Raw genomic sequence first — 23,525 nt, 5'->3', positions numbered from 1 at the left:
AGTTGTAAATATTACTGAGGCTAGTTAAGCCCAAAGCAGACTGCAAAGAGGAATCTGACAGTACTGGATGACTGGGCAACAAAACGGCAGATGAAATTCAATGTTGATAAATGCATGCTGAAAAACAAACCCAGCTATACACATAAAATGATGGTGTCTAAATTAGCTGTTATCACTTAAGAAAAAAATCTTGGCATCTTCGTGTATATATCTGAAAACATCCACTCACTGTGCAGCGGCAATCAAAAAAGCAAAGTTAGGAACCAGCATAGAAGTAAGAGTAGCAGTATCACAACACTTCCTACAATAACTTTGTGACCCATCCACAATTCCTGTTTGGGTCAGGACCCCTCCAATTACAACACTGAAATTTCAGATTTAAATACGTGAAATCATGAAATTTATAATTTTTTAAAACATATGACTATGAAATTGGCCAAAATGTACCGTGAATTTGGTAGGGACCAACATATAAAGTAACCCTCCTTCTCCAGTACTGCGCCATCATGTGAACGCTGCTAAATTCAGTCCCATGGAGTCCTCTTTATCCCAGCCTCCATTCCCCCTTGTACAGGATTAAGAGCTGCTTACCTGCTATCCTTCAGCATGTTTAAAATGTCATCCCGAAAGGTATCTCTGTTCTTCTCCAGAAACCCTCTCACATTATACAGAACCTGCAACACAGACAATACATGCTGACTAATAGCTAGTAGTGGCAAGCAATTCAAGCCAGAGTGACATCCCCCTGCTCCACATATACCAAAGATACAGGGCCACGCTGAACACAAAGACCCTTAGTGTAGATGCAGTACAGGCAGTCCCTGGGTTATGTACAAGATAGGGACTGTAGGTTTGTTCTTAAGTTGAATTTGTATGTAAGTCGGAACTGGTACATACTGTAGGGGAAACTCTAGCCAAACATTTCTCCAGAGCTCAGTTTTATTCTCCCACACCTCACTTCCCTCAGTCCTTTATTCTCAAGCTGAGGTGTCTGCTGAGAAAAGCCGCTCCGCGTCTCCCTGGTCTGCTGGAGGGGGGCGCGGCGCTAGCTTCGCGTCTCCTTGGTCTGCTGGGGGGAAGCAGCTAGTGCGGGGTTGCCTCACCCCGTTTGTAAGTAGGGATCCGATGTAAGTCGGATCCATGTAATCCGGGGACTGCCTGTATATGCAGGCAGAAGGAGTCTACCTGCCAGTGCAGAATATTCCCACCGCAGCCAACATTAGCTATGCCAATGTTTCTCAACCAGTGGTATGAGTACCCTTAGGGGTACTCGACAGAAGTCTGTGGGGTACATTTGGAGAAAACTGAATTTTTGTTTTAAGTTTTACAGCGCTTTATTATTTTTGTACTTTTTACATCCAAAAATTTCATCACCTGCTGAGCCACCATTAAGTTGTTTAAACAAATGTGCTGCAATAGTAGAAAAAAATGTGTGTCTGAAAACTGTAGGTACTGGGGGTACTTATAACTTTTTTTTAAGGGGTATTTTATAAAAAAAGGTTGAGAAACACTGAGCAATGCCACCAGGAGTTGACCTCTGCTGATACAGCTGTGTCACAACCTGCCTTTCTCCAATCACACACACAGATTAAGGCTGCTGACCCCCTGTCCTCACAACACACACAGCTGCCAGTCATTCCCCCCCCCCCACACACACACGGAGGCAAAACCCTTCTGCCTACTTCACCCAGAGCAGCCAATGCATAAGTTTCCACAAACACTGAGGCACATGCCACCTTGCAAGGTAGGTGGCATCCTTCCTGTATGACAGGGGTCAGCAACCTATGGCTCAAGAGCCAAATATGGCTCTTCTGGAGCCCCAGCACAGCTCCCCTGTGTTCTCCCTGCAGCAAAGAGCCAGAGCTGATGCTACAACCCACTAACCCTGGATCAGTCCTCCCTGCCCCTCCCCACTTCCTTGCCCCTTCCCACTCCTGCCTTACAGAAAGACAATGTTGAAACCTTTTATGTTGGACATAATATTTTACTTTATTTAAGAATGAAGCCTGGCCAACAAGCCCAGCCCCCATTTGAATGTAGCATCATTAACACTCCTATATCCCCTCACAGACCAACTCTAAGTCCATCATGCACCTGAACCCTCTGTCCTGAGCCCCTTCTGCCCCCACATCCCCAAACTCCTGCACCCCACATCCTCAGCCCTCTGCCATAACACTCCTGCACCTCCACACACCCCAACCTTGTGCCCTGAGTCCATCATAGACCCCATCTCCTGCCCTGAGCCCCTCATACACTCCAACCCAGACTCCTGCACCCTCAACATTCCCAGCCCCTGCCATAAGATTGGCAGAAGACAGCCTGAATGTGGGCATGAAGCTGGATTTGACCAGTTATGATGTAACTTCAAAGAACTGTGCGAAAAGATGCACCAGCAGAAGTCCCATTAAATAAAGACTGAGAGTCCAATGTTTCATTTATGCTACTATTAACCCTTGTCAACTGTCAACAATATCATCTTGTATGTTTTAAGTCATGCAAATGGGCATTTTTACATGGCTCTTTGTTGACCACTTGCTCTACATTTTGATGCAGTTTGGCTCTTTGGCTTGAAAAGGTTGCTGAGCCCTGCCCCATGGGAACCAATGCGCACGCACAGAGCACCCGTGCACACTAAGGCCAAGCCGACAGATCCCTCGCATATCAGATCACAGTGCCCTTTCATTTACAGAGTCATGCGGCTGCATTGTTAGGGCCACAAAAAGGGTCTGCCAGCATTGCAGGACCATTGGGGGAGGGCGCTGTTGCCCACATTCCTCTGGTGCCAGCCAAGAAGGCTGAAGTCGTAAGAGAAAAGAATGTCCTATGAATATGGGGAATAGTTCTGCTGCCACATCACTTCATGCAGCACCCAACTCAGGTCCAAGAACTAGACCAGAAGGCAGGAGTGGAGGTCAGTGTAAGGCACAGCACCAGAGTGACAGAGGAAGAAATAAGTAGCAAGGTGTTAGGGCAGTATTTCTCTGCTAGTGGCCTGGGGACCCCAAGGGGCTGCAAGCAGGTTTCAGAGGATCTGCTAAGCAGGATCAACGTTAGACTCACTGGGGCCCAGGGCCTAGGCAGAACGCAGAAGCCCAATGCATGGAGCTGAAGCCTGGGGTCCTGAGCCCTGCCACGCGGGGCAGAAGCCAGAGCCTGACCAATGTAGCTTTGCAGAGGCCCCTGTTGCATGGGGCCATGGGCAGCTGCCCTCGTTGGTACCCATTAATGCTGGCCCTTGCTTTTATATGCAGAAAAACAACTATTGTGACACAGGTCGGCTGGGGAACTTTTACAGCATATAGGGGGTGGTCTCCGACAGAAAAAGGTTGAGAACCCTTGCACTAGAGCACAAAGAAACTCCATAGTTCCACCATGACAGAGAGACTGGCAATATGGCCCTGAGTGTTCCGATGAAAAGGGTGCTTGATTTCACCAAGTGATGACCTACATAAGAACTTAACATAAGAACGGCCATACTGGGCCAGACCGAAGGTCCATCTAGCCCAGTATCCTGTCTGCTGACAGTGGCCAGCACCAGGTGCCCCAGAGAGGGTGGACCAAAGACAATGATCAAGCGATTTGTCTCCTGCCATCCCTCTCCAGCCTCTGACAGACAGCGGCCAAGGACACCATTTTATCCCCTGGCTAATAGCCTTTAATGTACCTAACCTCCATGAAATTATCTAGCTTCTCTTTAAACTCTATTATAGTCCTAGCCTTCACAGCCTCCTCTGGCAAGGAGTTCCACAGGTTGACTACACGCTGTGTGAAGAAGAACTTTCTTTTATTAGTTTTAAACCTGCTACCCATTAATTTCATTTGGTGTCCTCTAGTTCTTCTATTTAGGCCCTCTCCACTCCACTCATGATTTTATAGACCTCTATCATATCCCCCCTCAGTCTCCTCTTTTCTAAACTGAGAAGTCCCAGTCGCTTTAACCTCTCCTCATATGGGACCCGTTCCAAACCCCTAATCATTTCAGTTGCCCTTTTCTGAACCCTTTCCAAGGCCAAAATATCTTTTTTGAGGTGAGGAGACCACATCTGTGCACAGTATTCAAGATGTGGGCGTACCATAGTTTTATACAGGGGCAGTAAGATATTCTGGGTCTTATTTTCTATCCCCTTCTTAATAATTCCTAGCATCCTATTTGCCTTTTTGATCGCCGCGGCACATTGTGTGGAAGTTTTCAGAGAACTGTCCACGATAACTCCAAGATCTCTTTCCTGATTTGTCGTAGCCAAATTAGCCCCCATCATACTGTACGTATAGTTGGGGTTATTTTTCCCGATGTGCATTGCTTTACACTTATCCACATTACATTTCATTTGCCATTTTGTTGCCCAATCACTCAGTTTGGTGAGATCTTCTTGGAGTCCCTCACAGTCTGCTTCTGTCTTGACTATCCTAAACAGTTTGGTATCATCTGCAAACTTTACCACCTCACTGCTTACCCCTTTCTCCAGATCATTTATGAATAAGTTGAACAGAAGACGGCACTTCAAGCAGGCACAGAACATTTGTAAGAATGGGCAGAATTTTCAGAAGGTCTTGGTGCCCACGTTTGGAGCCAAATGTTCCAAAGAGCATAGCTAGGGTGACCAGAAGTGACTTGGGGAGATGAGCTGATGAGCTCTGCAAAGAGGAGGGCCAGGTCATCCCTTCTGCCTTTTCCCCACTGCTACTGAGAGCAGCTCCCGTCCCTTTCCTCCTGCACAGTGCCAAAAGGTATGAAAGGTATACGCATCCTGGTATGGAACCCAGCAGAAATCTTGGGTGATGACCCTACGTGCCCTCCCACACGTTGCTTCAAGGAGACACGGCGCCAGATACCAGGAGAAGCAGGTCCATCCTGGGGCCCAGCCAAACATGGAGAACAGAAAGGGTCGGGACAGCTCCTTGGTCAGCCTCCGCCATGTGAGAGACGTAGGCAGGGGAGTGTGAGTGTGAGTGTGTCACCCCTCCCTGTATGAGCCCTAAAGCCTAAACTACAAGATAGGGATGTAATGGAGAAGTCGATTAACCGATAAGCAAAAGCTTATAGGTTAATGCTACAGACTACACCAGAGCTACTCAACTCTGGGAGCCCCGGGGGCCACAATGATACTCACAGTACGTGCCAAGGGCCGCAACTTAATTGTGGCTGCATATACATGCAAACAGATATGCAAATAGCTTATTTCACACTGACGGGCATAAATACAAAAATTAAGGCAAAACTACACAACCCACTGGCCCCATGTAAGTCAGTTCTGCTGATATTAATAAAATGCAATATTTCCTTGATTTCCACCCATAGGACAGCATTTTAAGGAGCAATGACAGTCCAGGAATTTAACTACGAAAACACGAATCAGCAGAAGACCATTATATTGACTCCTCTTTTGTTTTGGCTCCCACCTGCAGGCCACGTATTAAGCCCTGTGTAAACCCAAACCTTACCACACGCCGCAAGTGGCCCACAGGCCACGTGTTGAGTATCCCTGGGGGACTACATGCATTCCTCCCCCCCCACACACACACACACAGCATTAAATGTTCTAGCAGCCTGGCCAGCAGCCCAGCTCAGCCCTGGCTCATGCCAGGTCCGGGACCTAACCCCACTGCGGCTCTGCATTTAAAGTGTATTAGGAGCCAGGTGGGCAGGCAGCCTGGCTCAGTCCCTGCTCATGCCAGATCCGGGAACTCAGCCCCTCCCCTCGACAGGGCTGCTGCTAGCCCTAGCTGCTGCCTCCGAAACAGAGGATGCAGTGCGGAGCGGGGCAAAAGGCAGCCAGTCTGCAAAGGGAGCTGATTTTAAAACTGGCTCCCCTCGTGGACCAGCTCCCACCTGACCCCCCGCACTGCTGCCTCTGATACAGAAGCAGCAGTGCGGAGTGGCAGGGGGCTCGTCGGGAGTGAGGCCAGAGTGCACTGGCTGCCGGCCCCACCACTGGGGATTATAGAATAGTGGAGTAACCAATAAGAATTCATGAGGTTAACTGACTATTCAATTAACCGACATTTAACATCCCTACAAGGTGATAAAAGAAAAGAATCAACTATGCAGGGTTTTTAAGTGGGGCCTGTCAACATGATGTTAATCTGAGCTTTTGTACTGCACAGTTCTGATTGGCTGCCATTTAACTCACTTGAATACAAGTAATTTTACCAGGTGTCCCATATTCACCATAGGGAACTGCGCTCTCCCTAAGCATTGCAGTTATTTAGGCACCAAGAGAAGCATCTGGTTTGCTGAAAATCAGGCTGTACACGTACTGATGGGAGCAGCATGGTTGTGAACATATTTGAACTCTGATCCCAAATGCAGGTCCCCATGCCTGATGCTCAGCTGGTGCCATGTATGGCCAAGGCATGTGCAGCAGTGTGCATGTTTATTGGGCCTTGCATTGGCTTCATGAAGTCCTGGCCTCACTCTCTGCCCATGTGTGCACAGAAACATGGGGCAGTCTCCAGTTCTGGGGAGCTTGCAAGGCTGCAGAGCATCCTAGGGGGGCCCAGCCAAATCCCTCCACACAGCAATGCCTGTCTGTCCTTGGGGGAGGGGAAAGCTTGCAGAGTGCAAATGCTGCACACTTAAAACATGCAAAAGAGAGGGAATATCAGAGTTAAGATTGTTCATTCAGCTTCAACTCTGCCATCTCGTGCTTCTATCTTATCGTGACATTCCTCAGCTAATATTCAAGAGACACCAGGGGACATTCTCATGAGCCGAGCACTACGAGGCAGGATAACAGCTTGTGTCTTGCTGGGAAGGTCAAGCTGGAGGTAGCTAGGAAGCCCGAGGAGAAGAATAGGGTTTGCCAGGCCCAAGGGCCAGGGTTAGCTGTTGACCACAGTGGTGCGAGTGGAGAGGGAGTCTCTAGCTGCACAGGGCATCTGTGAACCAAGACTGTGTCTGAACAGCAATCAGATTTGGTTTGCATTGAACACATTCATTCAGTCTCCCCTGAGAGTTCAGGGGTGTAAGGTCAGTATTGGGAAGAAGCTGTCTAGGAGGCTCCTGCAATGACTTTCCCGCTGATCTGCCTGTGCACAGACACGCTCTTCTCACAGGCAAACATGTCTTCCTCCCCTGCCCCTTGAACCACCTAGTGGAAAAGCCCACTCCCATCATTTCCCCCCAGAATGGAGCCATCAACACCCTTTCTTCTCCCTCCATTACAGCAAGAAGGACGCAGAGAGCTCAGATCCAGGGACAGGCATCAAACTGCCACATAGCTCTGCTACATCTTCCCATAATCACGCTCCATAATGAGTAAGAAAATTCGGTGACATGAGGAGGAAGTTATAAAGCTGCTGCTCGTATTAACACATAGAGCTCTCTGTATGTTCAGCACACTCCCCAACATGAGTTAGTGACTTAACTATTACGTCCCTGTGAGCGGGCAGCTCCAGAGAGTGTTCCCCATTTTACAGATGGTAAAACTCAGCAACCACAAATCAAATGACTTGCTCAAGGACATACAGCAAGGCAGGGCAGAGGGATCATGACTTAGGGCATTAACTATAAACACAACAAGGGGTCTGGTGGCACTTGAAAGACCAAAACAGTATTGAGGCATTAGAGCACAAGCTTTCCTGAGAGGTCATCTGAGGAAGTGAGTTGTGGATCACAAAACCTTATGCTCCAACACCCTATCAATGTGTTAGTCTTTGAAGGGCCCCAGGCTCCTTGCTGCTTTTGCTGAGGCAGACGAACGTGGCTGCCTCTCTACACCCCTTATTAACTCTATTACCGTACACCTCGGGACCCACTCAGCCTTGTGCCTCTTCTGGGCGATGCTCCAAAGCAGGAAGCTTAGTGGAGATGCCAATCCCAGCAGACTGTATAACTCAGGGCTCCTAGGTGAGTGTCAGGGGCTTAGCCATTTCTATGTGCTGACTCCTTCCTCTTGGGCATGTTTGGAAGTGCAGTACGAGCACCTACCTGTCCAGCGTAATGCCTGATTCCAAACTGGTGATCTGTCACCCGCGGCTTCACATAATAATGGTTACTCTGAAATAAGGAAGAAAAAGATTTCTAATTATCGACTGTCGGTACAAACCAGCTTACACAGCAGCTCTGTCTTGGCCATGATCCATGGAACCATTCTGGCCCCTAACTGGGACGGGAGAGGACCTCTACTGCCCGGCCCCAGAGGCTACCTGGTAACTGACCTCTACCTTGCAAATATATATTCCAATCCCACAAAAAGCCCAACCTTCCAAGGCTCCATGGACAAAGGGTTGTAAAACTGGACCCAAAGTCTGCATATGTTACATATGAGACCAGCACCCTGTTGGCCTGGTACTAATAGGCAGGGGAGAAAACAGGCACAACAGGGGAACAACAAGTAGGGGAGAAAAGGAGGAGGAGGAGTTGCACTATACGTAAGAGAGCACTACGATTGCTCTGAACTCCAGTATAAAGACGGAGAAAAACCTGTTGAGAGTCTATGGGTTAAGTTTAAAGGAGCAAACAGCAGTGATGCTGTGGTTGGTGTCTGCTACAGGCACCGAATCAGGTGGATGAGGCAGATGAGGCTTTCTTCGGACAACTGAGCGAAGCTTCCAGATCGCAGGCCCTGGTTCTCGTGGGGGACTTTAATCACCCTGACATCTGTTGGGAAACCAATACGGCTGTACACAGGCAATCCAGGAAGTTTTTGGAGAATGTTGGGGATAACTTCTTGACACAAGTGCTGAAGGATCCGACCAGGGGCCGTGCGCAGCTTGACCTTCTGCTCACAAACAGGGAGGAACTAATAGGGGAAGTGGAGGTGGGTGACAACCCGGGAAGCAGTGATCATGAGATGGTAGATTTCAGGATCCTGACCAAAGGAAGGAAAGAGAGTAGTAAAATACACACCTTGGACTTCAAAAGAGCAGATTTTGACTCCCTCAGAGATCTGATGGGCAGAATCCCCTGGGATGTTAACATGAAGGGGAAAGGAGTCCAGGACAGCTGGCAGTATTTTAAAGAAGCCTTATTGAAGGCACAGAAAGAAACCATCCCGACGCGTAGCAAGAGAGGCAAACATGGTAGGAGACCGGATCGGCTTACAGGGGAAATCCCTGGTGAACTTAAGCACAGAAAGGAAGCTTACAAAAAGTGGAAACTTGCACAAATGACCAGGGAGGAGATAAAGGTATAGCTCGAGAATGCCGGGGGGTTATCAGGAAGGTGAAAGCGCAGATGGAATTGCGACTGGCTAAGGATGTGAAGGATAACAAGAAAGGTTTCTACAGGCATGTTAACAAGAAGAAGGTGATCAGAGAGGGTGTGCAGCCCCTAATGGATGAAGGATGTAACTTAGTGACAGATGATGTGGGGAAAGCTGAAGTACTCAATGCTTTCTTTGCCTCTGTATTCACGGACAAGGTCGGCTGCTGGACTTCTGCGCTAAGTGACGCAAGATGGGATGAAGATGGTCAGCCTGTGGTGGGTAAAGAACAGGTTAGGAACTATTTAGAAAATCTAAACGTACATAAATCCATGGGTACGGACTTAGTGCATCCGAGGGTACTGAGGGAGTTGGCAAATGTCATTGAGGAGCCTTTGGCCATTATCTTTGAAAAGTCGTGGAGGTCGGGAGAAATCCCGGATGATTGGAAAAAGGTAAATGTTGTGCCCATCTTCAAAAAAGGGAAGAAGGATGATCCAGGGAACTACAGGCCGGTCAGTCCTACCTCGGTTCCTGGAAAAATCATGGAAGGGATCCTTAAGGAATCCATTTTGAGGCACTTGGATGAGAGGAAAGTGATTAGGAATAGTCAGCATGGATTCACAAAGGGCAAGTCGTGCCTGACCAATCTGATTAGCTTCTATGATGAGGTAACTGGCTCGGTGGACATGGGGAAGTCAGTGGATGTTATATACCTTGACTTTAGCAAGGCTTTTGATACGGTCTCCCACAATATTCTTGCCAGCAAGTTAAGGGAATGTGGATTGGATAAAGGGATGGTAAGATGGATAGAAAGATGGCTAGAAGGCCGGGCCCAGCGGGTAGCGATCAATGGCTCGATGTCAGGATGGCGGTCGGTTTCTAGTGGAGTGCCCCAAGGTTCGGTTCTAGGACCGGTTTTGTTCAATATCTTTATTAATGATCTGGATGAGGGGATGGATTGCACCCTCAGCAAGTTTGCGGATGACACTAAGCTGGGGGGAGAGGTAGATACGCTTAAGGGCAGAGATAGGGTCCAGAATGACTTAGACAAATTGGAGGATTGGGCCACAAGAAATCTGATGAGGTTCAACAAGGACAAGTGTAGAGTCCTGCACTTGGGACCGGAAGAATCCCGAGCATAGTTACAAGTTGGGGACCAACCGGTTTAGTAGTAGTTCTGCAGAAAAGGACCTGGGGGTTACAGTGGATGAGAAGCTGGATATGAGTCAACAGTGTGCCCTTGTAGCCAAGAAGGCTAATGGTATATTAGGTTGCATTAAGAGGAGCATTGCCAGCAGATCCAGAGATGTCATTATTCCCCTTTATTTGGCTTTGGTGAGGCCGCATCTGGAGTATTGTGTCCAGTTCTGGGCCCCCCACTACAAAAAGGATGTGGACGCATTGGAGAGGGTCCAGCGGAGGGCAACCAAAATGATTAGGGGGCTGGAGCATATGACTTATGAGGAGAGGCTGAGGGACTTGGGTCTGTTTAGTCTGCAGAAGCGAAGAGTGAGGGGGGATTTGATAGCAGCCTTCAACTTCCTGAAGGGAGGTTCCAAAGAGGATGGAGAGAGGCTGTTCTCAGTAGTGACAGATGGCAGAAGAAGGAGCAATGGTCTCAAGTTGTGGTGGGAGAGGTCCAGGTTGGATATTAGGAAAAACTATTTCACTAGGAGGGTGGGGAAGCACTGGGATGGGTTACATAGGGAAGTAGTGGAGTTTCCATCCCTAGAGGTGTTTAAGTCCCGGCTTGACAAAGCCCTGGCCAGGTTAACTTAGTTGGAATTGGTCCTGCCTAGAGCAGGGGGCTGGACTTGATGACCTTTTGAAGTCTCTTCCAGTTCTATGATTCTACGATTCTATAATACTTATGTGCAACACTTACATACCGGCAATTGATCAAAATTTGACACAGCATGATATAAAATTGAGATGGTTTGTTCAGCATAGCAGTTCTGCACCTTTGTAGAACATTAATTATACTGTTCCCATCTCCCTTTGTTTTATGTTCACCTGCCTTTTCTTTTCTTCATGGGTATCTTGTTTTAGCTTCTTGTCCAGGATGTTCAGCTTGTTTGTCCTTGGTGTCTCCTATTGATTTTAATACACTCCGATTTCTCTACTGCTATCCTGCTTCGTGGGCCTGCACCCCCAAACTCCAATCCTCTGCCTCAGCCTGATGCAAGTGAGTGAGGATGGGGGAGGGAGGGAGGTTTGAGTGAGCATGGCAGGGCCTCAGACAAAAGGGTTGTGCAGGGATGTGAAAGTAGGTAGGACAAATGTATTTGGGTCAGAGGTAGATCCTGGATTGCACTTACTTTAAAAAAATGATTTTGTGCTTTAAAAGGTTGGAGACCACTGGTCTAAATCATTAAGATCTTGAACAGAACTAGATGCAGAAACGATCCTTGCAAAATGTCACTCATTATACCCTTCCAGCTTGACGGTGAACCATTGGTAACTAGTCTCTGGGAATGGTTGTCCAACCAGTTATGCACCTACCTTACAGTAGCCCCAGCTAGACTTTATTTCCCTAGTGTATAACAAGATCATGTAAGACCTATCAAAGAAGCGGTCAGGTTGGTTTGACACAATTTGTTCTCAACAAATCCATGCTGGCTGTTACCTATCTCCTTATTAGCTTCCAGATAGATTCCTTAATTATTTTCTCCATTATCTTTCCTAGCACAGAAGTTATGCTGACTGGTCTGTTGTTTCCTGGGTTATTCTTATTTCCCTTTTTATAGATGGGCACTAGATTTGCCCTTTTCCAATCCTCTGAAATCTCTTCCAACTTCCATGACTTTTCAAAGATAATAGTTCAGATATTTCCTCAGCCAGTTCCTGAGTATTCTAGGACGCACTCCCTAAGGCCTTGGTCACTTGGAGACATTTAGCTTGTCTAAGTAATTTGTTCCTTCCCTGTTTTTGCTTCTGAACCTACTGCATTTTCACTGGCATTCATTATGTTAGGCATCCAATCACCAACCAACCTTCTTGGTGAAGACAGAAACAAAATCATTAAGCACCTCTGCTATTTCCACATTTTCTGTTATTTTTTTCCCCTCTTCATTGAGTAACAGGCCTACCATGTTCCTGGTCTTCATTTCTTGATTCATTGTGTGTCCCATTTCATGTTTTGCCCTGTTTATTAATATCTCCCTCCACCCCCAACTCACTTCCTTTCATGGACTTCCCTCACTCCTCTCAAAATAGTATCGAAAGCCTTTTGTCCAGTCACCTCTCCTCTCTCCCACAAAGCCCACGTTTTTCATCCTGCCCTACCACATTCCCCACAGTCTCCTTACATCTCTTCTTTCCTGCTCATCTTAACCTCTCCAAAAGCTTAGCTGCCTCTTGGCAACTTAAGTTCTCGAGATGCTTTGGTTTCCATGGGTGCTCCACCACAGGAGGTGAGCACACCTGTGCACTCAACTGGATGACTGAATCCACTGCGCCTGCGAGTGCATGCCTGCACACTACACACCCTAGTGCGCCACAGTGACAGTATATAGGGAGGAGCAGACCAGCTGTTTCAGTTTCTTCTCAGCTACTCAGCCAAAAGACTCTGAATCAGAGGAGAGGGAGGACAGGAGGTGAAGCACATGTAGGGACAAAAACATCTCTAAGAACTCAAGTTACCAAGAGGTAAGTCATTTCTCCTTCTTCCATGAGGACATGTTCCTCTGGCTGCTCCACAATAGGCGACTCCCAAGCAGTGACTCACTGAGGAAATAAGTGTGAAGGAGGAAGACAATATGATTTGGAGGACAGCATCACTAATTTCGAGTCTATCTTGGACATGGATACGATAGCACAATACCTGCACAACGTGTGAGCTGCAGACCAGGTTGTGACTGCAAATTTCTACCAGGAAGTAAACGGCTACAGAAGTGAACCGAGTCCTGAGGGAGTGGGCTGTTACCCTGGAGGCTCATTGGCTTTGTTGTGGGTTATGACACAAACCGAAACCACTTTGATAAGCTGTGTGGAAATCTATTGTCCTTTCATTATTTTAGAGAAGGATACAAACGGCCTAGGGAAAATCCTAAAGATTCTCGTTCTGTCTGGACAGACTTTCTAATGTCTGAAGTGTGGCTTCTCCTCCTGAGGAACAAAGTTTAGATATCCAACAGGCTGTTGGATATCCTTATTGAGATGAAAAGTCCAACAAGATCTTTGGTAGAAACTGAGGATGGAGACATAGCATGACCGTGTCATGGTACAAGGTACTATATGGAGAATATATATCCATCATTGGACTGATAACTGGTTAAAAGACAGGAAAAAAAGAGTAGGAATAAATGGTCAGTTTTCAGACTGGAGAGAGGTAACTAGTGGGGTCCCCCCCAAGGGTCTGTCCTGGGAATGATCCTATTCAACTTTATTTATAAATTATCTGGAGAAAGGGATAAACAGTGAAGTGGCAAAATTTGCAGGTGATACCAAACTGCTCAAGATAATTAAGACCAAAGCAGACTATGAAGAGCTTCAAAAAGATCTCACCAAACTAAGTGATTGGGCAACTAAATGGAAAATAAAATTTAATGCTGATAACTGTAATGCACATGTAATATAATGTAATGCCTCTCTATAAAACCATGGTACGCCCACATCTTGAATACTGCATACAGAGGTAGTCGCCTCATCTAAAAAAAAAGATATTGGCACTGGAAAAGGCTCAGAAAAGGGCAACAAACATGGTTAGAGGTTTGGAAGGAGTCCCATATGAAGAGAGATTAAAATGGCTTGGACTTTTCTGTTTAGAAAAGGGGAGATATGATAGAGGTCTAATAAAACCATGACTGGTACGGAAAAAGTGATTAAGGAAAAGTTATTTACTTATTCCCACAATATAAGAATTAGGGGTTGTCAAATGAAATTAATAGGCAGCACATTTAAAACAAACAAAAGGAAGTTTTTCTTCACTCAGCGCACAGTCAAACTGTGGAACTCCTTGCCAGAGGATGTGGTGTAGGCTAGGACTTCAATAGGGTTCAAAAACGAGCTAGACAGATTGATGAAGGTTAGGTCCATCAATGGCTATTAGCCAGGATGGGTAGGAATGGTGTCCCTAGCCACTGTTTGTCTGGAAATGGGTGACAGGGGAGGGATCACATGAGGATTACCTGTTATGATCCCTCCCTCTGGGGCATCTGGTATTGGCCACAGTCAGCAGACAGGATACTGGGCCACAAGCACCCAAAGGTCTCCCACCCTGTCAGCCAACAGATGACTACCAGGAATGAGGTTTTTAAATGAATGAATGTATGGGCCCATATGTTTGAAAGGTTAAGTTCCTTAAGATACTGAGGTGGTGTTAAGATCCAGATACAAGGAAGCAAATCATATACAGTAATTCCTCATTTAACACTATAGATGCATTGCTGAAAATGTTCGTGCTAAGCAAAAACAAGCTGTGCGGGGTCAATTTTCCCATTAAACATAATGGAAAAGGTGGGGGTTGCATTTCAGGTGGTGGTGGCAAAGTCAATATTTTGTTGGTGCTGGGTTGTCAACGTCAACATTAGATCTCTAGCAACACAAGTCGTTGCAGTTAGTTAAAACACAAAGATAAACACGTGAATGAGTGGAGGAGCGCAGTGGCCACGTGTATTCATCCGCTCTTGTGTATTACCATTGTTTTCACCAACTTATACTGCCGCGTAACGTAGTCTGCCGCTTGGTTATTTTCGTGTTCTTTCGGGGATGGTCGTGTTATTCGAAAAACACTCCCTAAAAAAAAATCGTGCTATTGCGAAAACATGTTAAGTGGGCACGTGTTAAATGAGTAATTACTGTAAACCTTAAAAGAATCTGGCTGTGGTAGGGTGAGCAAAGAACAAAAGACTCTCAAATAAGTGAACGAAAGCCTGTATTGATTGCCAGAAGGACTTTAACAGAGCTCATACACAGTCCCTGTGCTTTCTCAAATCTAATACATAATCGAAGCTTGTTGAAAGGTGCTTCAGAAACACATCCAAAGTGACAGGAACACAAGGAAAAGAAGTGTGTCAACTTCTGCAGCTGAGTTTAACCTTTGCAAGGTTTCCTACTAGTCAGAAGTACAGATTAGATCTCAGCTGAGAAGTAGCCTCTAAATTTGAGAAGCATCAAGAAACCAGGTCTTGAGGATCAGTGATACAATGCTGGAGTGACTCATTCCTGAATTCTTTGCCACAAGGCCCAACCTGAGCATGGCACCATCACCGTATAGCTAAGGAAAGGAGAAGTAGCTTTGAGTCCCACACTTGTCTGGGCTAAGGCAGAGCTATTAAGATAACCCTCCTCTGCCTCAGTTTGATTAACCTCTAGAGGATTAGTGGTGCTGGAGAGTAGCCATAGAAGAGAGCATGGGGTCAGGGACAAGAAGAGTATCTCCCAAAGACATGCTCCCGCATCTCTGGTGGGAACTGAAAACAGGGCTATTTGAGATTGGTTGGGGTTGCAAAGAGACCCCCTAGGGGGAAGTTCCATGCTTTGCAGATGTGAAATATTAGGTTGCTGATGCAAAGTTTTTTGCATCTGCCATCGTTTTGGAGACCTGGCAGATAAACTGCAGAAATCTCTATGTAGTAGCCAATATACTAGTTCCAATGGTTCTATGCATAAGTTCTGGGATTTTCCTCCCCTTTGTTGATTTACATAGTGCATTGCCATCCTGTTGTGTATTGTTACCCTGACACAAGAGTCCTGAAAGTGCTGGCATGCATGACAAACTGCCCTTACTCTTAAGACACTGATGTGAAGCAACGCTTCCTGTTGGAACTTTGCTGTGTAACTTTGCAGGTGCACTCCTCAGCCAAGGAGAAAGGAATCCCAAATGAGGATTCTTGCTGGCAGTGGGCATCCAAAAGGGAGAGGTACAGAAATTCATTTGCCACGGCTGTGCCTGTTTGGTATGTACATGGTTCGGAGCCAGGCCTGCAGACTCTGCAGATGGAATCTTGTGTGAGGCGGCTGACGTGATATTCCATGTGCTCTTTAAAAATATGAAAAAACAACAAATAGCCTAGTAGCACCTTAAAGACTAACTACACATGTAGATGGTATTGTGAGCTTTTGGTGTATGTATTATAACTGAGATATGCTTTGTGCAAGATGGTTCATGTGAGATATCATTGGAAAAGTTTCAGTTTACTGAATACAATTATCCTATTTATACACATGCAGCATTCCTATTTCTGGAGTTAGGAATATAGACTGCAGATTTGTATGACCAATGTGTTCATGTGGGGGTGAAACCTACTACCCAATCTGCAAACAAAACAACAAAAAAGCCCAAAAGTGCCAATAGCCAATTAGCAGGAGACAATGGACTACAAAAGAGCTTAGTCTTCCTGTGAACTTGTGGGTCTGCCTGTGAAGAATGATTACAGGGGCACTACAGAGACCGTGTCACCGGATACAGGACCCCATCTTGAATTGTATCGTTTTTCATGGAAGGGTGGGGAATGAAACAGGTTTCCCACCTTATGGAAATTCTAGATAAGACAGGGAAGGAATCAATTATTGTTTTCCACTGTCCTTTTCCCTAGAGATACACTTCCCTAGGGAGAACAATGGGAAACAAAAAGACTAACTGAAGTGAGTGGGTGCAGACAACTGCTGGACCCCCTTTTAATACACCTTTTATGAGTCTCAGCGGTAGCCATGTTAGTCTGTATCTACAAAAAAAAATAGAGGAGTCCCATGGCACAGATTTATTTGGGCATACACTTTCATAGGTAAGCCCACTTCATCAGATACACTGGGATGGAAATTATAGAGGCCGGGGTTTATTTATAAGGGGGGGGGGAGGGAAGGAAGTTACTTATCAAGTATAGCACCAATGAGGCCAATTAAGTGAGGGTGGACATGGCTCATTCCCAGCAATTAATAAGGAGGTGTGAAAACCAAGAAGGCAGAAATTGCCATGTAGTGAGATATCAAATTAGGACTGAATAAGGATTTAAATTGGTTTGTATTGAATTTGCAAATGAATTGCAGTTCTGCTGTTTCCCTTTGTATTGTGGTTTTGAACTATTTTTGTAGAAGGATAGCTACTTTTAAATCCACTGCTGAATAGCCAGGGAGGTTAAAGTGTTTATTAATGTTATCTTTCTTGATGTCTGATTTATGTCCATTTATCCTTTTGCACAGACACTGTCCAGTTTGGCCGACATATATGGCACTTATCACATTAGTGGATGTGCAGCCGGATGAGCCCCGGTGGCATGGCTTATGTGATTAGGTCCTGTGATGGTGACGCTTGTATAGACTTGTGGGCAGAGCTGGCAATGAGGTCTGTTGCAGGGATAGCCATACGCTCACCCAGGAACCTATGTCTACACTACACAGCAGCGTCATTTCAGAATAACACCAGTTATTCCAAAATAACATAGTGCGCGTCTACACAGCAAGCCTGTTATTTTGAAATAAACAACAGGCTTCTTACTCTGACTCCTGTAATTCTCACCGTATGAGGAGTAAGGGAAGTTGGGGGATGAGTGTTCTATTTCGAAATAAATAGTGGGAAGACAATGCCAAAAAACCAAAATAAGTTATTTCAACAAACTACGCAATTAGCGTAGCTCAAATTGCATAGCTTATTTCTAGTTTAGTCTTGCTGTGTAGACATGCCCTGTCTGAGGAGTGGTGTGTGGCTGCTGGGGAGTATTTTTTTCAGGTTAGGGGGCTGTCTGTAGGTGAGGAATGACCTGTCTCCCAAGACCTGAGAGAGAGGGGGATCATTTTCCAGGGTAGGTTGTAGATTGTCAATGATGCACTGGAGAGATTTTAGCTGGAGGCTGTAGGTGATGGCCAGTGGGATTTTGTTATTTGTCCTATAGTAGGTGAGTCCTGGGTACTCCTCTGGCTCTGTCCATCTGTTTCCTCACTTCCCCAGGTGGGTATTTTAGTTTTAAGAATGCCTGATAAAGACGTCGCAGGTGTCCGTCTCTGTCTGAGAGATTGAAGCAGATGCAGTTGGATCTTGAGGCTTGGCTACAAACAACTGATGTGTCCTGGATGGAAGTTGGAGGCATGTAGAGAAGACTATTGGTCAGTAAGTTTCCAATATCAGGTGGTATTTATGAGACCATCATTTATTTGTACTGTAGTGTCAAGGAAGTGGATCTCTTGTGTGTACTGGTCCAAGCTGAGGTTGATGGTGGGGTGGAAATTGTTGAAATCCCAGTGGAATTCTTCAAGGGTCTCTTTCCCATGGGTCCATATGTGGAAAACGCCCTCAATGTAGCATAAGCAGATGGGTTCTAGGGGACAGGAGCTGAGGAAACAATGTTCTTAGCCATAAAAATGGTGGCATACTGTGGGGCCCGGCCGGGTACCCACCGCATATCAGGAAGGAGCACACTTCATACAGCTTTGGGTTTGCTGAACATCTAGATGCTGGAGTAAATCCACTAAGTTGAGTTCTCCCAGAGATGATCTCAGGGTCTGTGTCTACAGCTGGAGGCAGTCTTACTGTGGTATCTGCTGGAGGAGGCTAGAGAGTGGGCAAAAGAGGGCCCAGGCTAGCAGGGAAAGGGGGCTCAATGGTGTCTAAGCACTTCAGGTGACATCCCAGGGGTCCCAACCCATCACAAGGCTGACATGTGACCTAGGAGCTGAAGGTAGGTCCTTACTGCTGTCAGTTGGACTCTGCTGTAGACTAGTGATGAGACCAGACATTGCTGAAAACATGCTCACTGGCAGATACTAGCTTAAACAGTTACATGATTATGGTACATCCTCTTCAGGGTAGCTGCTGCTCCTCCTGAACATACCCCCAGACCAGGGAAACAGGTGACTTCTTTGGCATTTTCTGGATGGGAACCCTATAGAATTTTCCAACCAGTCCATTGAGGAGGAGGGTACAGGAAGGGTCCCCATGAATATTCACATTCCGAGTCCAGGGCATCTTCTGGGCTTTGGTTAGTCCTCACGAGGCACAGGATAGTAAGGTAATGAAGAGCCCTGCACCACAATTTCAGAGTCCAAGGCATCGTCCCCCAAGTCCAGAGGAGGAGCTGTGCCTAGGTGCTGGGGCACAAAGGTGCTGATGGGCTTGGAGGAGGAGTAAGTACTGGGAACCTGGCTCCTGCTGTAATAGGAAAGGAGGTGGCAACCCATAATCCTAATGGTACCAGGGTGGGGCTCTTTGGTGGGGGGGACTCTGGTGCCTCAGCAATGAGCTGCTCATCCTAGGAGGAGAGCCTTCCAAAACAGACAGAATTCTACTCCAGCGTTCTGTGAGGCTGTGCGAGAGAGAGAGGTTTCCTCCAACTACCAGGAAAGACCACAGACTCCATTGAGAACAATGAGGCCCTGTGGCCAATGAGTTCTGTGCCCAATGCTTGGAGAGGGAGAGAGAGCTCAACACTGCAGACCCACTCCACCACGGGCTGGTTTACACTACAGTGGTGCGTGGACCTACATTACACAGCGCCAGTTACGTACGTGGCATGTCTGCACCATGCTCTGTCGATGGGAGACACTCGCCCATCATCTCACCTTACGCTTCCAGGGGAGCTGGAGTACAAACACCTACAGGAGAGCACTCTGCCATTGACTTAGTGGGTCTTCACCAGATCCATTAAATCAACACTACTGATCACAGCAGTATAGACATGCCCCGAGAGGCATGAAGACAGGGGCCAACCCCACACACACTGAGCAGTCACGAGGCGTCAAACTCCAAACAAACTGAAGCCCCGTCCAGAAAGCACTGGACAGCCCTTTGGAAGGCGGCGCGGGGTTTTTTGCACTTTGGCAACACTTATGTTCTCATCATTACCAACAAAGAATGTGTTAAATGACCCTGTGTACTGGCCCTACAGTATTACTATTAGGATTCATTGCAGTAGGCCGTAACCAGACAGCTCTCCCAGAATAGGGTAGTATTGCTAACGGCACTGGCATGACTAGAATTCGCGGGGTGCCAACTGACCTGTAGCAGCACTGTGACTGGATGCTGAGGGAACGCACGGCTCTTACGCTGTTGTGTGCAGCCAGCCTGCACCTTGCATCACATGCCCTGGCTCTATGCATGTGTCACTTTAGTAATACCCATAGCAAAAAAACTACATGGATGAAAACCAGCAGAATCTGGTAACCTGTGTGTGGGAAATGGTAAACAAGAGGTCTGGCGGGCCACTCGTAGCTCCCTGATGGGGCGCAGATTGCCCACGAGGGATGTAAAATCACGTTTCATTGGTTAACCAGTTAAATGTGATGTCTAACCAGATAAGTGACTAAAGGAGAGGCTGCTCCAGCCCAGCTCAGCTGAAGTGGCCCTCCTGCCTGCCATCACTGGGGCTGGACACCCCTCCCCTGCCACAGGCAGGCGCTGCTCCAGCCTGTCCGGATGGCCATAGCAGTCCCTATCTGCAGCCTGCTCCAGCCCCCAGGGGTTAACCAGCCAGCCTTTCACATCCATACTGCCCACCACTGATTTAAAGCCTTAGCAGCAGGCTGTGGGAGCACTGACTCAAGGCCTGTGCAAATCTCAAGGTCTAAATGCAAGCGAACGGACCTCTGTTAATGGCCTGTAACTCAGGCACATTCTCCATATTCACAGGCACCAGAATCCTTTCAGGTTCCTTCAACAAAGAGACTCAGTCCTTCCTGTGTGGTCTTTAGCTCCCCTCTTTGGGGGTTTAGGGTTTGCAGTGCATCTGCTTTAGGAATTTTTACTGATCATCTCTATTTAAGAGGGGTCTATCACCATGTTACCTCTGTTTAATTTAATATTGTTAAAGCAGATGAAGGCCTGGACATGTGGCACAAAAAACGTAAAGGCACTGTTGTCATTTTAATGCTCCTGCACAAACAGGCCAACAAAGACATGTGGCAAATCTCTCAGATCTCACTGTCTTGGGAGAGGCAGAGGCATACAAATATTTGCAAGCTACACGTTTTGACATATAAAAGAGACCGTACCCGCCTTGTGTCTGTAATACAGAAGAAAAGGAACGGACAGGGATAGAGATTGAAGAGGAACCATGCCTCATTAGCTTGCTTACCTCATGCTGGCTGTGCAGTTTTTCCAAGAGGGTGTTGTCTGTGCCCTTAGGGAATCGACTCTCCTCATTCACCAATGCCAGCAAACCAAGTTTCTACAGCCAAGAGAGAGATGGCCTTTACCAACCACTAAAACTAAACTGCATTAGACTCAGGCTGAGACTGTCATGCTGAATGACATCCTTCAAGCCCAAGTGGGAAGGCTGCCTGGTGACTCAGCAAGTATTTGGAAATGAAATGTCTGTATCAAGTCTGTATTTCGGAGGCTAAAGCCCTGTCTCAGCCCATTCCAGAGAGTTGGGATTCTCAGAGAGATGATTTCTGGGGCACGAAGAGGGCAATGTTCTGGAGAACAAGGTATGAAAAAGGCCTTGCTGATATGTCCAGGCCTTAATACACAGAAACAGCAGCACAGTCCCAGAGGCCATGTGACAGCCAGCCATGGAAGAGAACCAGCATCGCAACTTAGGCCCATGCATTGGCTAAATACAACTCAAACAAATGCCTAAGTGGGGGGAAGGAAATATTGTCACTGTCATGCCTGCCAGGACTCCTGATACCAGATTAATTCCATAAAAAATTGCCCACCTTCTCAATAAGATCTAAGCACTCTGCATTGTCCATCCAGTCAATGGCTTCCCAGCTTATTCCCTCCCTGCCAAGTGAGAAGGAAGAAACGTGATATTATTAAGGAGTAATCTCCCAGACATACAGGGGCAGCACACAGCAGCATTCCCAGGACCCAATATGGACTGAGGGGACAGACCACACCACCACCCTCGCTGGGCGAAGAAAACAGGAAGTAGAAGATATGACTGTCGGGGGCAGGCAGAGGTGGAGGAACAAAATATCGAGACATTTCCAAGATAGACATGCCTACCATAAAAAAATTGATATTTTCTTCACTGGATATGAAAAAAAAATAATTCAATGAATCCATGTTTTTAAGATCCTTCCATTATCCAATAATGGGCCCGCCAGAGGCCTCAAAGTTTGGAAGCATTTAACGAAGGCTCTGGGATTTCTTCTGAGAGCAGCTTCTATTCCAAAACTGAAGGAAAAGTAGAACTCACTGTACCAGACCACTTATCAGTCAAATGTAATATCCTGCCTCTGGTGCCAGAGTACACTTGGCTCACTGAGCAATGTGATACACAGACGCTATTTCCCGACTACTGAGGAGATTAGCTGATAGCTTGAAGCAAAAGATCATGTCTTTGGCATATCTAAAAGCAATATCAGTCGTAACATTGTGGAGTCCTTTCTAAAATCCAGCCACAGTATTTAGAGACCTCTGATCTGCTCTTTGGAAAATCTCCCTGCAGAGGAAGGACAGTGTTTCCTGCAGTGATGGAATCAGCTGTGGGAGTGGGTGTATAAATAGCTTTGCATTCTGGCAGTCTTTAGAACGTAAAGAATTATCTATTCAGCTGTTTTCCTTTACAGAGCTGTTCACATTCAGTCTCAATGGCCTCATTCAGTTGGCTCAGTCAGAAAAATACATGCTTTTGTTTTGGAGCTAGTGGGGAATATTTCCCTGGCAGCCATCTCTCAAGAGGCTCAGATATTAGGGGGATGGGCATCAACACAATCTCTTAATGGTAGGTAGCTGTCTCGACCTGTAAACTCAGGGAGCAACCTGGCTAGGGCTTGCTGCTGGCCCCTTCAGACTCAAAGACAAAGCCCAACAACTTCCACTGAAGAAGAATCATTAGAAAAAAGAAAGCCCTCAGAGACCTGTGTAAAAAACTTACAGATTCAAGAACTTTCTCTTTTCAGATCAAAGGTCTATTTGGAAATAAGGCATATGTTTTTAAGAATTAGGGCAATTGCCCATTACAACAACCCAGCAGCACTGGAGATTTTTAAAGCACAGCTGGGTGTTTTTCTAAGAGATGCTCCTGTTCGAGCAGGACTTTCAGGGAAGTTCTATGGCCTCTGTCACATAGGGGAGGTCAGGCCCAATACTCACAACGCTCCCTGCTAACCTTGGAATCACTGGGTCTATACTGTACCAGTAGCCAATGCCACACCATTACAGATGGGAGCAAGAGGAGAAGTTTTGGAGTTTTCAGATTTTCGGGAGTTTTTTGCTACCACAATGGATTTAGAAACCAAAGGCCGCAAATCTTGCAAACCCTTCACCACATGGCAGAGTGGAGCTGGCTCTGGGACCAGCTGGCTGGATGACACCGAAGGGCGCTGGAGAGGGCAGAGTGCTGCAAAACTTTCACTATAAAACGTGAAACCAAGTGAAATGTTACAAATCTCAAACTAAGCCTGGGTTTACTTCAGTTCGCCCCTTTGCGCAAGACCGCGCCACAGAACAGTGTGTCATTCAGGCAGGAAACCAGGCTAAACCTACCATTTGAA

At 46.6% G+C, this 23,525-nt stretch overlaps 1 protein-coding gene across 5 annotated transcripts in view; it reads right to left on the bottom strand.

The window, feature by feature from the left end:
• The window catches only part of LOC102447238 (unconventional myosin-X-like), a 311,005-nt gene that overhangs the window by 180,087 nt on the left and 107,393 nt on the right, over positions 1-23,525 (bottom strand). For all 5 annotated transcript variants that reach the window (XM_075914469.1, XM_075914465.1, XM_075914468.1 and 2 more), the window contains 4 exons: positions 21,741-21,807; positions 21,155-21,247; positions 7,931-7,999; positions 592-674 (listed from right to left, as the gene is read on the bottom strand). In XM_075914469.1, coding sequence (XP_075770584.1) covers positions 592-674; positions 7,931-7,999; positions 21,155-21,247; positions 21,741-21,807 — 312 coding nt within the window. The remainder of the gene's footprint in view (positions 1-591; positions 675-7,930; positions 8,000-21,154; positions 21,248-21,740; positions 21,808-23,525) is intronic.

Source organism: Pelodiscus sinensis, unplaced genomic scaffold (assembly GCF_049634645.1).
Source record: "Pelodiscus sinensis isolate JC-2024 unplaced genomic scaffold, ASM4963464v1 ctg77, whole genome shotgun sequence".
Taxonomy (NCBI): Eukaryota; Metazoa; Chordata; order Testudines; family Trionychidae; genus Pelodiscus; species Pelodiscus sinensis.
This window is presented reverse-complemented; position numbering and strand designations above follow the sequence as displayed.